General features: G+C 47.8%; 1 protein-coding gene and 1 pseudogene across 1 annotated transcript; one reads left to right on the plus strand and one right to left on the minus strand.

Moving 5' to 3' along the window:
* The first annotated feature begins 411 nt into the window (after positions 1-411).
* Positions 412-867, plus strand: LOC138992773 (large ribosomal subunit protein eL29 pseudogene; annotated as a pseudogene).
* Positions 868-12,719: 11,852 nt separating this feature from the next.
* On the minus strand, positions 12,720-14,972 carry LOC139022427 (PRAME family member 20-like). The gene is made up of 2 exons (XM_070433584.1): positions 14,187-14,972; positions 12,720-13,451 (listed from the first exon to the last, which is right to left on the minus strand). Exons 1-2 carry the CDS (start codon positions 14,970-14,972, stop codon positions 12,720-12,722), a joined length of 1,518 nt encoding a protein of 505 aa, XP_070289685.1.

Consider the following 14,972-nt stretch of genomic DNA (forward strand, 5'->3'; position numbering starts at 1 on the left):
TTTTGTTTTATTTTGTTTTGTTTTCATAAGAGAAATGAGAATTTCTCATGATGAATCCTGCCTTTAATTGGCAGGGTGTTAAGTATTGATGATATTCAAGGATATAGTTAGGGTTCTATGTGCTCAGCCAGCTCTCAGTCTGTAACTCATGGTCTGGAACGTGTGGGTTCTTGGCCTAATGTAGGAAAGGTTTCACGCCCCGAGTCCAGGTGATTCTGAGAGCACATTATTAAAGATGGGGACAGTGAAACAAAGAAAAGGCTTAAGATAGAAGAGGCAAGATCACAGCAACAGCAGTGAGCACAGAGTGAACCACCCAACGCACGAAGGAGCCATGGGAACAGGAGGGAGCCACGCTCTCTTTCTCCTCTGGTCCCAGGTGCTTTGGGAGCCGCAGGCTTCCGTGCAGACATGGCCGAGTACCAGAACCACACAACACACAACCAGTCCCGAAAATGGCACAGAAATGGCAACAAGAAACCCCGATCGCAAAGATACAAATCTCTTAAAGGGGTAGACCCCAAGTTCCCGGGGAGCATGCGCTCTGCCAGTAAGCACAGCAAGAAGAGCCTGAAGATGCAGGCCAACAATGCCAAGGCCATGAGCGCACATCCTGAGGCTATCCAGGCTCTCGTGCAGCCCAAGGAGGTCAAGCCCAAGATCCCAAAGGGTGACAACCACAGCTCCGTCGACCTGCCTACATTGCTCACCAAGCCTGGGAAATGTGCTCAGGTCCACATCACCAAGGGTCTCAGGCTCTGCCAGCCAAAGTCCAAGGCCAACGCTGACACCAAGCCCCAGGCTTTGACTGCGGCTCAGGCTCAGGCTCCCAAAGATGCCCAGGCCCCCACACAGGCTCCACAGTAGAGGCCGCTGTCTGCTGATGTGAGGACGGATCACATGGATCCCTGGGCTACTGTCTACATAGAACTGGCGTCCTTCTGTGCTATTGGTACAAATAAGCCTGAAGAAGTGAGCCACGCTGGGCTGCCTGGACTCAAGAAACAAGTTACAGCAGATAAAGGATGGCCCTTGAAGACAGGTTCAGAGGGTTAACCTGGGATGAGCGGCCACTGCCCGCTGCTCCCCTGGTTGCAAGTCTCATGGGGACCCTTAGAGCTTAGGAGAAAGAAAGCAAAACTACATGCCTGAGGAAAGGAGGGGTCTCTGGTGCTTGAGAAAGAGCACACACTAGGGCATCTTTTGTTTTACCGTTCTTATCTGTTTTCTAAAGGCGGGAATTTTACAGGAGGTTTCAGGGAAGAGTCTCAACAGAATATTCAGCAGCTTTCCAGGTGTGTTTGTTAATATGCTAATGCATCAAAATGAGGGTAGCCCTAGCCGGGTTTGCTCAGTGGATAGAGCCTCGGCCTGCGGACTGAAGGGTCCCGGGTTCAATTCCGGTCAAGGGCACGTACTTCAGTTGCAGGCTTGATCCCCAGCCCTGGCTGGGGCTTGTGCAGGAGGCAGCCAATTGATGTGTCTCTCTCACATCGATGTTTTTCTGTCTCTCCCCCTCCCTTCCACTCTCTCTAAAAAAATCAGTGGAAAAATATCCTCAGGTGAGGACTAACCACAACAACAAAAAGACGTTGCAATTTATTAGCAGGCTATTGACTATTTTGTCTCAGTTTCCCTCATTCCACTTGCCAAGGAATTTCTCTAGCTTCTTACTATCTTTCCTCACGACCATCTCCTGACTGGGCGGAATGAAATGGGCACCACCAGACAGAAGTATTCTTAAACCTAAAACAAGCAGTTATTGATTTTCTGTTGGAGGTAAACACTTCATACCCTAGCAAGTGTGAAACCAATGTCACTCAGATATTTTATTTTTGGCCTTTCTTTAATCAGTTCTAATTTCAGGTTAATGCCAAATTTAAATCTCTACGCCTCTGGATCTCTCTGCGCCCCCTAGACAGCTGGGCCTTTGACAGCTGGGAGGAGGGAGGAGTCCCGCAGAGGACAGGGGAAGCTGAGAACTTGCCCCTCAGTGCCCTAAATATCAACCATAAAACTGATGAACTGTGGCAACTGGGTTGTCTGAGTTCATTCCAAATTACGTCTTGGTAAAGTTCATCTTTGTTTTCAATTATCACCCTGAAATCATACATGTTGAACCCGAGGTTCAGCCTCCCAGCTCTCTGAACCTTCTTTGCATTCCTCTTACTGCTGCCCCCCATCAGGTGTGACGCCCACTTCACTGGATACCTAGGGCAATGGGTCCTCTCTTGAGGGAAAAATACAAAAAATTATTTTATTCTTTAAGGGATTAAATCTAAAAAGATTGTCCTGATTCAATGAATCCAAATTTTGATGTGTTGTGTTTTTAAGTAAATCCCCCTTTAACTATCCACAACCCAGTTATAAACTCATGTTTATTTTATATCTTTTTGTCTCATCCTCTTATGACTTTATAACATTTACCCTGACAAGTTTATAAAGAATATTGAGGTTGATACTTGCTGGTCTTAGTAGAAATTAATCAAAATCCATCTGTTCCTTTCTCAGCCTGGACAATTTCATTACCACTAAACCAGGGATTATAGGATTCTTACATCTTTTTTTTTTCCAACACAGCTCAGCTGATTGAGAAACAATGATTAAAGCTACTTTACTTAAGGAAGATTGTTTCCAATCTTCTCTTCTTGCAAGGCAGAGAGAGATGAAAGCATCTGATCCTGAAATATTTATATCCAAGGCTAGAAATCTGTATTGGAGACATGATGCATGATTGAACCAAAAACTTTTTATTTTAAAGTTATAGTTCTTATCTTTACACTTACTCTCCCCACAAGCTGGAGGAAATGGGCCCTAAATAAATTCACTGCCCCTATCCCAGGTAGATTTTTCTATCTTTATCTATAATAATAAAAGCATAATATGCAAATCGACTGAACGACAGAACAGCAGAATGACTGTCCAGATGATCACGCTATGACACCCACTGTCACCAGGCCAGTCAATAAGGGTGCAATGCAATTGGTCATGGGCCCAGCCACCACGCCATGATCGCCCTGCAGAGGAAGGCCCAGGCCACCAGCAGGCGAGGCAGTCAACTGGGGGGCTCCAAGATCGCTCCAAAGAGGGAGGCTCAGGCCACCGACCAGTGGTGCTGTGGCACGTAGCCTGGGCCTCCCTCTGCAGGGGCAATGCATCTCGAAGCCCTGGCCGGGTGGGCGAGGCCTACCTCTTTGGGGCAATCAATCGCGGGGCTACCAGACTGTGAGAGGGCACAGGCCAGGCTGAGGGTCACCTCCCCGTCAGTGCACGAATTTCATGCACCAGGCTTCTAGCTTAATTATAAATTCAGTGCGGCATAATACAGAGACTCAAAGATGAAGCTTCCCTTTCTGACACTGACTATTCACAGGAATAAGTATCTGTCATCCTTATGTGGCCTTAGAATGCCTGCTTTCAAATAAATACAGAATACAAAGTAGAGGAAATAAGTCTAAGCCTCCCACAAGGTGGTACCTTGATCTGGGATTCAAGAAATCTAAAGGATCAGAAGTGATTACTAAAGAGTAATTCTGGATTTAACCAGCCTCAGACAGGTGCCATAAGTAACTACTTTGACTTTTTTTAAACCTAGTTTTCATGCATTTTCCTCTAATGCTCAGATCTCAAGCATACAGTTGGATGAGCTTTGACAAATGTATACACTCATAGACCATTACTCCAATCAAGGTCTAGAGCATTCCATATGCTTAAGTTTTTCATGTGGCTGCTTAAAAAAAGAAAGCGAGACCAACTGATGTGGCTCAGTGGTGAGCGTCAACCTATGAACCAGGAGGTCACAGTTCAATTCCCAGCCAGGGCATAGTTTCAGGCTCGATCCCCATTAGGGGGTGTGCAAGAGTCATCCAATCAATGATTCTCTCTCATCATTGATGTTCCTATCTCTCTCTCCCTCTCCCTTCCTCTCTGAAATAAATTTAAATATATATTTTTTAAAAGGCAAGAGAATTATTAGATAGCCTTCTGCTACAGGAATGAACTCCTCTCTAAAATTTCAAAAGTAATAAACTAAAACCTGTGAGCCAATTCCCTGGGGAGCCAAATCTCATTGGAAACCAGTTGATGTCCAGTGCCTTTTAACAACACAACACAGGAAGGAACTGATCCTGATGGGCAGACAGAGGGATGGCATCATGGCCCAAACTCTGATTAAAAACACGATGATTCCCTGGGACCGACGCTGGAGCCTGGCAGCTGGTGCCACTTGTCCTCTGAAAGGGAAATTGAATGAGGCAAGGCCGATCTGGGCCAACCTGTTGGATGAGATTGCTTGGAGGTTGTTAGAGGCCCCAGCTTCTACACAGCCATTAAAATTTCAGTGTCAGCAGCCCCAGAACTTGCCTCTGTGCTGGACACCAGGTCCTGTGCAGCAGGAAGTCAGGTACCAGCCTTTATTCCCAGCCCACAGGACACAGCCTCAGATGGCTTCCCATGTGGCAAAAGTCTTATTGCATAAAAGGAGAATTATAAATACTCATCCTTAGAAATTATGAAGGGCATATAGAGAAAGCCAAAGAAGTGGAAATTTCTCTTCGTTCAGTAACTGCTGCTCCGGGACAGTACCGAACTAAGTGAGAGGCGTATGCGCTGACTGTAAAGTATAATGAAAAGAGTTGAGCCCTGGCCAGAGGCTCAGTTGGTTGGAGTATCACCCTGTGCACCAAAGCGTCGTGGGTTCAATTCCCGGTCAGGGCACATACCTAGGTTGTGGGTTTGATCTCTGGGTTAGGGTGTGTGCGGGAGGCACCAATTGCTGTTTCTCTCACATAGTTGTTTCCCTCTCACATAGATGTTTCTCTTTTTCTCTCTCTCCCTCTCCCTCTCCTTCTCTCTCCCCCTCTCTCCCTTCTTCTGTCTCTCAAATCAATGAAAATATATCCTCAGGTGAGGATTGAAAAAAAGAGCTGAATTATGGAGGTTGTTTCTCCTGGTGTGTTTGTGTAACTACGAGTTCTATACTTGCAAGTTTTATCGTCCCTCTATTGTGCGGCACCACAGCGGAGTCAAGGCACCAAACCTAGCTGAGTTCAAACCCCAGTTCTGCCACATGTTGAGGGTGACTTTGAGTAAGACTTGCTTCTCTGTACTTCTGATACCATTGTAATTAGCTAGTTATTAATAATAGGAAAAGCGCAAAGGGAAGGCCAGACATTATAGGCATGTCACTTGGGCACTTCACCAGGAAGCTGCATTTTCACACTCCCCAGGGAACACTGGCCCATTCCCTGCAGATCCCTGGGGGGAAGGGTTCAACAAAGGGGGGATAGATGCATGCTCCGTGACATTAGGGTGGCATAGCAAAGGTACTTGCCTATCAGTTACATTTAGCAGAGTAGGGGCGGCGAGCGCTCTGTGTAAGAGCCAGACACCACATACTTCAGGCTTCGACGGCCGGGTCTCTGTCCCTGAGGTGTGAAAGCAGCCACAGAAAGTATGCAACGAATGGGCGTAGCTGTTATTTATTTGTGGACACTGACCTTTGAATCTCATATAATTTTTTAACACTGTTTTTTAGAGCAGTTTTAGGTTTATAACAAAATCGCGAGGAAGGTAGAGAGATGTTCCATATACGCCCTGTACAGACACGCACAGCCTCCCCCATTACCAACATCACTCACCAGATGGTACATTTGTTACAAAGGTTGAACCTACATGGATGCAACGTATCAGCCGGAATCCATAGTTTACCTCCCGTTTCACTCGTGGGGCTGCACGTTCCATGGGTTTGGAGAAATGTGTAATGATAAATAGCCACCATTATGGGGCCACACAGCCCATTTCACTCCCCTGAACCTCCTCTGTGCTCTGCCTGTTTATCCCGCCTCCCCATCCCCTGGGAACCACTGATCTTTCCACTGTCTTCACAGTTTTGCCTTTTCCAGAGTGTCACCTGGTAGAAGCATACAGCATGCAGCCTTTTCAGATTGGCTTCTGTCACTCAGTCATATGCATTCAAGGCTCCTCCTGTCTCCTCGTGGCTCGATAGCTCACTTCTTTTCGGTGCTGAGTAATATTCCATTGTCTGGAGGTACTACAGTTCATTTAACCATTCACCTACTGAAGGATATCTTGGTTCCAAGTTGTGGCAATTAAAAATAAAGCAGCTGTAAACATCCTTGTGCAGATTTTGGGGAACATCTAAGTTTTCGACTCCTTTGGGTAAATATAAAAAAGCACAATTGCTGGATCACAAGGTAAGACTATGTTAGTTTGTAAGAAGCACCCAAACTAGCTTTCAACGTGGCTGCGCCGTGTTGCGTTTCCCCAGCATATAAATCCTGTTGCTCCTCATCGGCCCCAGCATGAGGTGTTGTCAGTGCTCTGAATTTTGGCAGGTATGCAGCAGTATCTCATGGTTGTTCTCATTTGCATTCCCCTCGTGACATATGATGTGAAGCAGCTTTTCCTATGCTTGTTTGCCTTCTGTAGATTCTCTTCGGTGAGGTGTTCATTAAGGCCTTTGACCCATTTTTTAATTGGGTTGCTTGTTTCCCTTATTGTTGACCTTTTAAGTTCTTCGGATATGTTGGTTAACAGTCCTGTATCAAATATCTTTTGCTGAATCTCATATAATTTCCAGGTGTCAAAAAATGTTCTTCTTTTGATATTTTTCAACCACTTAAAAACAATAAACAACATTCTTAGCTCACAGGTTGCATAAAAACAGGCGGTGGCCAGATTTGGCCCACAAGCCAGAGTTTGCCAACTCCTCAGTCAGTGCACAGGGTTGCGTATTAACTCATGCAAAGCCCTTAGAGCGGGGCCTGGTACAGCATCAGCACCCCTTTCCTGCTCGGATTTATTGTCATTATCTAGTGGAATGTGATGAATGCTACACTCTTCAAGGTTCTGGTACCAGTAATATTTCCAGAAAGTTAACCTTATGGGCTTCTAGTTTTCAGAAACATATAGGGGCCCTCCAAGAGAGAGTGATCTTCGTGTCTTCCTCCGATGTCTAGGAAAGGCGGCGAACACTGCCTCCAGATGTGGGGCCACATACAAAGTGCGGCACTGGCTAGATCCCATCACTCAGGAACGATTTCTTAAAGCCAGTGCTGTCCATTTTGTGCATTAAATCCCACAACGAGATTTATTTACAACATTTAATCATTTCCTTGCTGCATGGCTATATTTTTAACTATTAAAATATTCATCACACACTCTGAGAACCTAACACCAAGTGTTTTATGACCTCTTAAAGGATGGCTTCTTTCAAAAAGTCACTTTCAAATGGGGATGTCAGTCTCCACGTGGGCCAAATAAAGAGTGATCCATTGTCAAATATCAAAGGAAATAAAGAAGATACCATTGCTCCGGGAAAGACCACCAGACATGGATTGATTAAACACAAATGTGTGTGATGAGCAAAGCTGTGGGTGGGGGAGGTAAGGATGACAAGTGAGGAGGAATCTGAAGTGAAATGTGTTTGTTTCCCTGGTGCACAGTCTATCGTCTAAGACAATGGTTCTCAGCAGGAGGCAACCTGGGCCCCCGCCAGGCAGGTGGCAGTGTCTGTAGACATTTCTGGTTGTCACATCTCAGTTGCGGGGTGGGAGCTGCTACTGGCATCTAGTAGGTAGAGACCAGAGATGATGCTAAATTTCCTACAATGCACAGCACAGCCCCCCACAACAAGGAATATTAACCCAAAACAATCAATATTGCAGAGATTGAGAAACCCTACTCTTTGGGAACCCACTTCACATCTGACTTTGTCGTGCTTTTACTTTGAATTGGCGATTACAAGCACATGGCAAACAAAACGCTGGAGAGTGTCCCTCCCGTGATTCTATTAAGGATCACAATTCAATTTGATCTCTCCATCCATCACTTTTTCAAAGGCGTTGTGATAGAAAAATTACAAGATTCGTGTTCGTTTAAACTACACAAATTAATTCAATTGCCCTGAAGAAAACTGGTACCAGATCGCCAGAAGATTGGGGAGCAGCTCATGCTAACTTGGTGATTCAGTTTACCACAGAGGTAATGTGACCAACGTTTGAAAGCTAGTCGGCTGAGGACACCTGTACCTACTGTATTAATTTGGATCCAATTGTACTCCTTGTTCTCAACCAAAATAAATCTGCTCAAGAACATAAGGCTCTTTTTAGACCAACACAAGGTGAAAGAAGAGGAGAAAATTAAATTCCATCCTTTTACAAAGAATCAAAATACTAACTAAGCAGGAGAACTGATAAAAAGCTTCCAAATTAATTTATGGAGAGTCAGAGTAATTCTAATTGATCTTAATGTAATTTAAAATTGTAGGTATACTAATTAACATTGTATATTTAACACTGTTTTTAAAATTGTAATATCGGTTTAAAACTTTTTTACAATAAAATTCTATTTAAACTGTATCTGTAGAGTGCTTTGCAATTCTGTTTAAATGCATCTATATTTGTAGAGATTTCTAGAGTGCTTTATAATTTATGAAGTACACTCACATCTACTATCTCACTTGAGTCCTAAAATAATTCTGAGAAGAAGGCATGGCAGGATATCATCGCTGACTTAACGATGAAGACACAGGCTTCAGTCCCGAGTATAAGTCCCTTGGGCTTAACAGAACACTCAATCAAAAACATTGTGTTTTACAAAGTTGGGTTGGGGCGGGAGGTGGCACAAACAACTGTTCCAATTCTCTCCTGCTGAATAAACAACCCTATGACTCAGTGACTTCAGACAACAAACATTTCATTGTCTCTCACAATTTAGTGGAGCTCAGCTGAGTGGTTCTCCTGCTCCATGTGGTGCTGGCTGGGGCCATAGGGGTCACGCTGGGGCCATAGGGGTCACACTGGGACCATAGGGGTTACCCTGGGGCCATAGGGGTCACCCTGGGGCCATAGGGGTCACACTGAAGCCATAGGGGTTACCCTGGGGCCACAGGGGTTACCCTGGGGCCATAGGGGTCATACCGGGGTCCTTGGTTGGTGGCTGCTTTGGAGGGTGTGCGGCAGCTGCACTCACGTGGCCCTGGTGAAACCGCGGGGAGGCCGGCCCAGCCGGGTCTCTGTCCTGCTGCCTGCTGCCTGGGGGCCCCTCCCAGGTCTGTCCATCAGGGTAGTCAGACCTTCCATGGAAGCCAAGAGCGCATCCTTGGAGAGACAGAGATCAGAAGCTGCCACTCTTCCAATGCCTGGACGTGGTCCCTTCCACATACTGGGTTGGTCGGGCAGTCACGGAGCCCACCAAGATATAAGAAGTGAGGGGAAGGGGGGCACCCCATCTCTAGATGAGAAGACTGTATGGCATCTTTAATCCGCATGAGATCCAGCTGAGATGTGGGCATGTGGCCCGATGACTGACCACTTTCCCGACATTAGGAGTGGTTCTCCTAAGAAACTAATTAGATCAGGGAGGCTGCAAACCAGAGAGAGCTGACGTCAGCAGGGCTCGGCCAGTGTGTCCACCTGCATCCTCTGCTGCCTGCCTGCTGTCGCTGATCCTATTGATTCCCATGGCTTCAACCACCACTTCTATGGTGGGGACGTCTCTAAGAGAAGTGACATCTCTTCTCCTATGCTCCAAGACTCCTGCACCCTCCAGATCAGTACCTCAAAGCACCTCGAACCCCGTACATCCAAAATGGAGCTCATCATCTTTCCTCCAAAACCTGCCTCTCCCTGCCTTTGCTATTATGAGGGATACAATCAGCCACCCTGCTTTCCAGATCTGCATCCTGAGTGTCATCCTCGACTTCTCCTTCCCCCTCACCCACTGCATTAAGTTGCTATCGTGGCCTATGGATTCTAACTCCTAAACCCGCCTCCTCCCTCTGTCCTCATTGCCTCTGTCCTAGCTCTTGGACTTCTGCACCCCCTCCTACTTTCCCTGCCTCCTGTCCTGCTTCCATACAATCCACAGTGACCTTTCTAAAATTCAAATATGATTATGTCACTTCACATTTCAGTTGGGAGGCACACCATTGAGGATAAAATCCTAACTCTTTAATGTAATGTTGTTCTTGTGTGATTTGATTTGAAGACACCAAATGCCCTCCTGGCCCCAATATATTGCTTTCACTGGCATTACCAATAAAATGTCCATGGTATCCACTCCTTCCAGTCAAGGCATCTATAGTTTCTGTTGTTGTTTCTTGTGTGTGTGTGTGTGTGTGTGTGTGTGTTCAGATTTTTAAATTGATTTTTAGAGAGAGAAGTATCTCTGTGGCCATTTAATCCTTTGGGATGAGTCACAGGATAGATAAGTTATGGGTGGGGGGGGGGGGGGGGAGGCCAGGATGTCTAAGTCAGTACTGAGAGCTATTTCTGATGCATAAAAATTGAAATAATTGACTGATGTATATAGAATATTCAAGGGTCTAGAGAGATTCTGTATAGTGAAATTATCCTGTATGTCATTTTTTGGATGGATTAGATACTTGCATTGGAAAGGAAATAAAGAAGGTACCCAATGAATGGAATGATGGATACAGCCACTTTAGATCCAAAATTTCAAAATCACCTGGGAATCATCTAACCACCTTTGTTTGATAAGATGTACATAGCTGAGAAGATGGCAGCATAGGTAAACGCCTGTACTTGCTGCCTCCCACAACCACATCAAAATTACAACTAAAATACAGAACAACTATTATCCAGAACCATGGGAAAGCTGGTTGAGTGGAAGTCCTACAACTAGAGAGGTAAAGAAGAAAGCTCATTGAGACTGGTGGGAGGTGTGGAGGTGCAGATCAGGCTGGTCCAGCACCTGGATGTGCCGCTTTTTTAATCAGGAGGGAGATCGCCTCTTTGGAGGCCACCTGGAGGAGTAAGGAGTCCCAGCCCCACACCAGACCCCCAGTCCAGGTGAGGCTCTGGGGGACCTAGATACATACAGGAAGAAACTGGACTGTCTGGCATCAGGGCAGGAACTTGGGGGCAGCTTTCTTTCAGACGGAGGTGCTCGCAGTGGTCATTGTTCCTGTGCTGGGACCTCCCAGTCGCAGGGCGAACTGGTAGCCATTTCTGTTTGCTCCTCCCTGGTGATTCCCTGAGACCCCATCTCATCCAATTTACAACCCCACCCAAAATGTGCGCATCAGCTTTTGCATATGAATGCTCTGTCCTTTCTCAGGCTAAAACTCTGTCAAACAAGCTGCAGCTAGGTCAGGGAGCCCCAAACCTATCAATAAAAGGCCCAAGAACTGTCACCAGCACTAGCCCGCCTTGCTTCACAGCTGAGTCTCATCTGGTCACTTCCAAATCCAATACAAAGAGGAGGAATCTGAAGATCTCTCTGTAGCTCCTACTGGATGGACTCAGGCAGTGGCTGACTTTGCATCTCCCTGGAGACCCAAGAGCCAGTGTACCCAGTGGTCAGTGTGAGACCATACCAGATTACAACTCTACACATCCATAAGTGACACACTCAAGGGGCAGACTGAGTGAGCACCAAAGCCCCACTGAAGCAAGTCCTTCTCCATAAGGGTGTCTCCTGCACAGTAGCCCTCCCACTGTAGTCACAGCTGGTCCCTACAGCCAATTGGCCTGGAGGTCAATTCTTCCCAGTGACACCAGCAGCAATCAAGGCTCAACTACAACAGTTTTGCACACAGCCCACAAAAGGGTACACCAAGGGTGGCCACCTCAGGTGACTGGTGAAGCTGAGCCACTGGGCCCTATAGGACACCTACCACACAAGGCCACTCTATCAACTCAAGGAGACTTAGCAACTACCCAATACATAGAAACAAACACAGGGGAGCAGCCAAAATGCAGAGACAAAGAAACATGTCACAAATGAAAGAAATGGAAGAAAGCAAACTACTGGATATAGAGTTCAAAACCACATTTATAAGGTTACTTAAGAATCTTCTAGAAACCTCTGAGGAACTTAGTGAGACTTTCAAGGAACTTAGTGAGAATGCAAAAAAAAAAAAAAGGAAAAGGACCAGTCAGAAATTAAGCATACACTGATTGAAATAAAGAATAATATACAGAGATTCAACAGTAGACCAGAGGATCCTGAGAATCAAATCAATTATTTGAAATACAAGGAAGCAAAAAACACCCAACCAGAAGAGCAAAAAGAAAAAATAATTTTAAAAAATGAAGATAGTGTAAGGAGCCTCTGGGACAACTTCAAGCATACCAACATCCAAATTATGGGGGTGCCAGAAGAAGAGAGAGAGAGCAAGATATTGAAAACCTATTTGAAGAAATAATGACAGAAAACTTCCCCTACTTGGTGAAAGAAATAGACTTACAAGCCCAGGAAGCTCCGAGAACCCCAAACAAGAGGAATCCAAAGAGGACCACACCAAACACATCATAATTAAAACGCCAAGGGCAAAAGACAAAGAGAGAATCTTTTTTTTTTTTTTTTTGCCTTTAAAATTGTCTTTATTTCTGATCATTCCTTTACAATCATCCACCTCAGGATTAACTCCCACACATGCAGCTGGAGCCCAAATACCCCTCCCACCTCCCCATGCAAATCAGATTCATATTTCTGATTCTAGGACACTTGCCCCCTGAGGTCCCATGAACTCCCCAACATTTGCCCCCGTAATCGTGGACCTGGGCTTGGTCCCTTCCTTTCCCCATTCAAGCTGAGCATGAACCTGAAACGCGGGTGCCCCCTGCATAACGCACCCCGGTCCGAGGTTTCAGCTTCCAGGGGCCCAGAACAAAGCTTTAGCTGAGTGTTCCCACTGAGCAGGGTCATTACAGGGGCACAGCACGGCTCCGTCATGAAAACTCCACGTCATAAACTTTACTTTTGCCACATTTGTGACAGTACTTGGTGCCAAGAAAGATGGTCCTGGGCTGTCCTAACTCCCTCAGTATCGCCGTGAGCTCAGCCCGGATCAGGGCAAGTCTCTCCTGGTTGACGGTCCCCTGGATCCTGTAACACTCCAGGGGGACGGGGTACAGCTCGAGCTCTAACCTGCGCAGCCCGGTTGTGTGGCGCAGCAGCTGCTCCACGGTGGCCACGGAGAGGGGGTTCTCAGGGATGGTGAAGTCCCTGAGCTGGTGGCAGCGGCTCAGGACAGGCAGGATGGCCTCGACTTGGGAGTCCGCCATCCCACAGTTATCCAGGCCCAGGTCCTGGAGGGTGGGTGCCACTGCCTCCAGCAGAGCTCGGAGGGGCTCGGGACTAAAATCCGAGAGGCTGAGACCAAATAGATGCAGGGACTTCAGCTGCCTGAGGTTCGGGCACTGGAACAGGCGTGTCAGGTCTGAACGCGTCAGCCGCTGGCAATTTGTAATGGAGAGTTTGTCCAAGGGGGTCTGCAGGCACCTGAGCATCTGGTCCAGACGGCCTCGGAGGAAGGAGGGAGAATCCATTTTGAGGTCCCGGAGGTGCTGCAGCCTGAGCATCTGAGAGAGGAACTGGGAAAAGAATTGCTGCTCCTCCTGCTTTCTGTCCCAATCCTCTTCCTCCTCCCACTCCTGCTCCTCTTCCTCCTCCTCCTCCACCTCCTCATCCTCCATCTCCTTCTCCTCTACCTCCTCTTCTTCCTCCTCCTCCTCTTCCACCTCCTTCTTCATCTCCTCCTCCTCCCCGTCCTCATCCTCCATCTCCTCCTCCTCTACCTCCTCCCTGTCCTCCTCCTCTACCTCCTGCTCCATCTCCCCCTCCTCCTCCCTATCCTCCTCCTCCTCCACCTCCTCCTCTTCCACATCCTCCTCCTCCACCTCCTCATCCTCCATCTCCTTCTCCTCCACCTCCTCTTCTTCCTCCTCTTCCTCTTCCACCTCCTTCTTCATCTCCTCCTCCTCCCCGTCCTCATCCTCCCTGTCCTCCTCCTCTACCTCCTGCTCCATCTCCCCCTCCTCCTCCCTATCCTTCTCCTTCACCTCCTCCTCTTCCACATCCTCCTCCTCTTCCACACCCTCCTCCTCTATCTCCTGCTCTTCCTCCTCCTCCTCCTCTTCCACATCCTCCTCCTCCCTGTCCTCCTCCTCCCTGTCCTCCTCCTCCACATCCTCCTCCTCCCTGTCCTCCTCCTCCATCTCCTGCTCTTCTTCCTCCTCCTCTTCCACATCCTCCTCCTCCCTGTCCTCCTCCTCCTCCTCCTCCTCCTCCTCCTCCACCTCCTCCTCTTCCACATCCTCCTCCTCCCTGTCCTCCTCCTCTTCCTCCTCCTCCTCCTCTTCCACATCCTCCTCCTCTATCTCCTGCTCTTCCTCGTCCTCCTCCTCCTCTTCCACATCCTCCTCCTCCCTGTCCTCCTCCTCTTCCTCCTCCTCCTCTTCCACATCCTCCTCCTCTGTCAACACATGGATGTGGGAGAGAGAGAGTCTCTGCAGGTTACGCATCTGACCCAGGTAAAGAGCAAACGTCCCCAGGGTGGGCAGGTCCCACGTGTAGTTCACTTCCACCTCCTGGATGCAGTCCAGCTTCACCCCATCCAGGACCTTCCCGACCCTCTGGAAGGGCCCCTCAGAAATCCTCAGCGTCTTGCAGCACAAGTGTACCAACCCTTCCCTCTGCTGGGCCCATTGGATGATGAACTTGAGAAACTCATCCCCATCCCTTTCATTGAAGTTAAGGTCTAGGAACACCTCCAAGGGGTGCTCAGTGTTGGGGCTGGAGCTGTGCACAGCCACTGGTCCCGCAGGTGAGCAATTCCGGGTGCTGTCTCCACACCACATTCTCCAGAAGTTGGCGCCCGTGTTCCTTAAATCCAGCACCCGCAGTTTCCAGCTCCTGGGGCGAACCTCCTGGGCAAGCAGAACATCCAGCCCATCCAACACGGCTTTTAAGACCTGGTCCAGTGACAGCTGTGACAGGCAGCCCAGAGGGAGGACAGTGAAGGGCCAGGCTTGCACCATGACCATCAGGGGCTCCTGAATTCTCCGACGGTAGGCCTGAATGAACAGCAGCGGGAAGAGCTCAGCGGGCAGGTACTCCAGAGCTGCGATGGCTGAGGCCTGGTCCCTCAGCAGGCTCCCTCCTGCCAGCCGCAGGAGTGTGGGTGGGGTCCGGATGCTCAT

Source organism: Myotis yumanensis, unplaced genomic scaffold, assembly GCF_028538775.1.
Source record: "Myotis yumanensis isolate MYYU_CA2020_CCGP unplaced genomic scaffold, mMyoYum1.0.hap1 SCAF_14, whole genome shotgun sequence".
Classification (NCBI taxonomy): Eukaryota; Metazoa; Chordata; class Mammalia; order Chiroptera; family Vespertilionidae; genus Myotis; species Myotis yumanensis.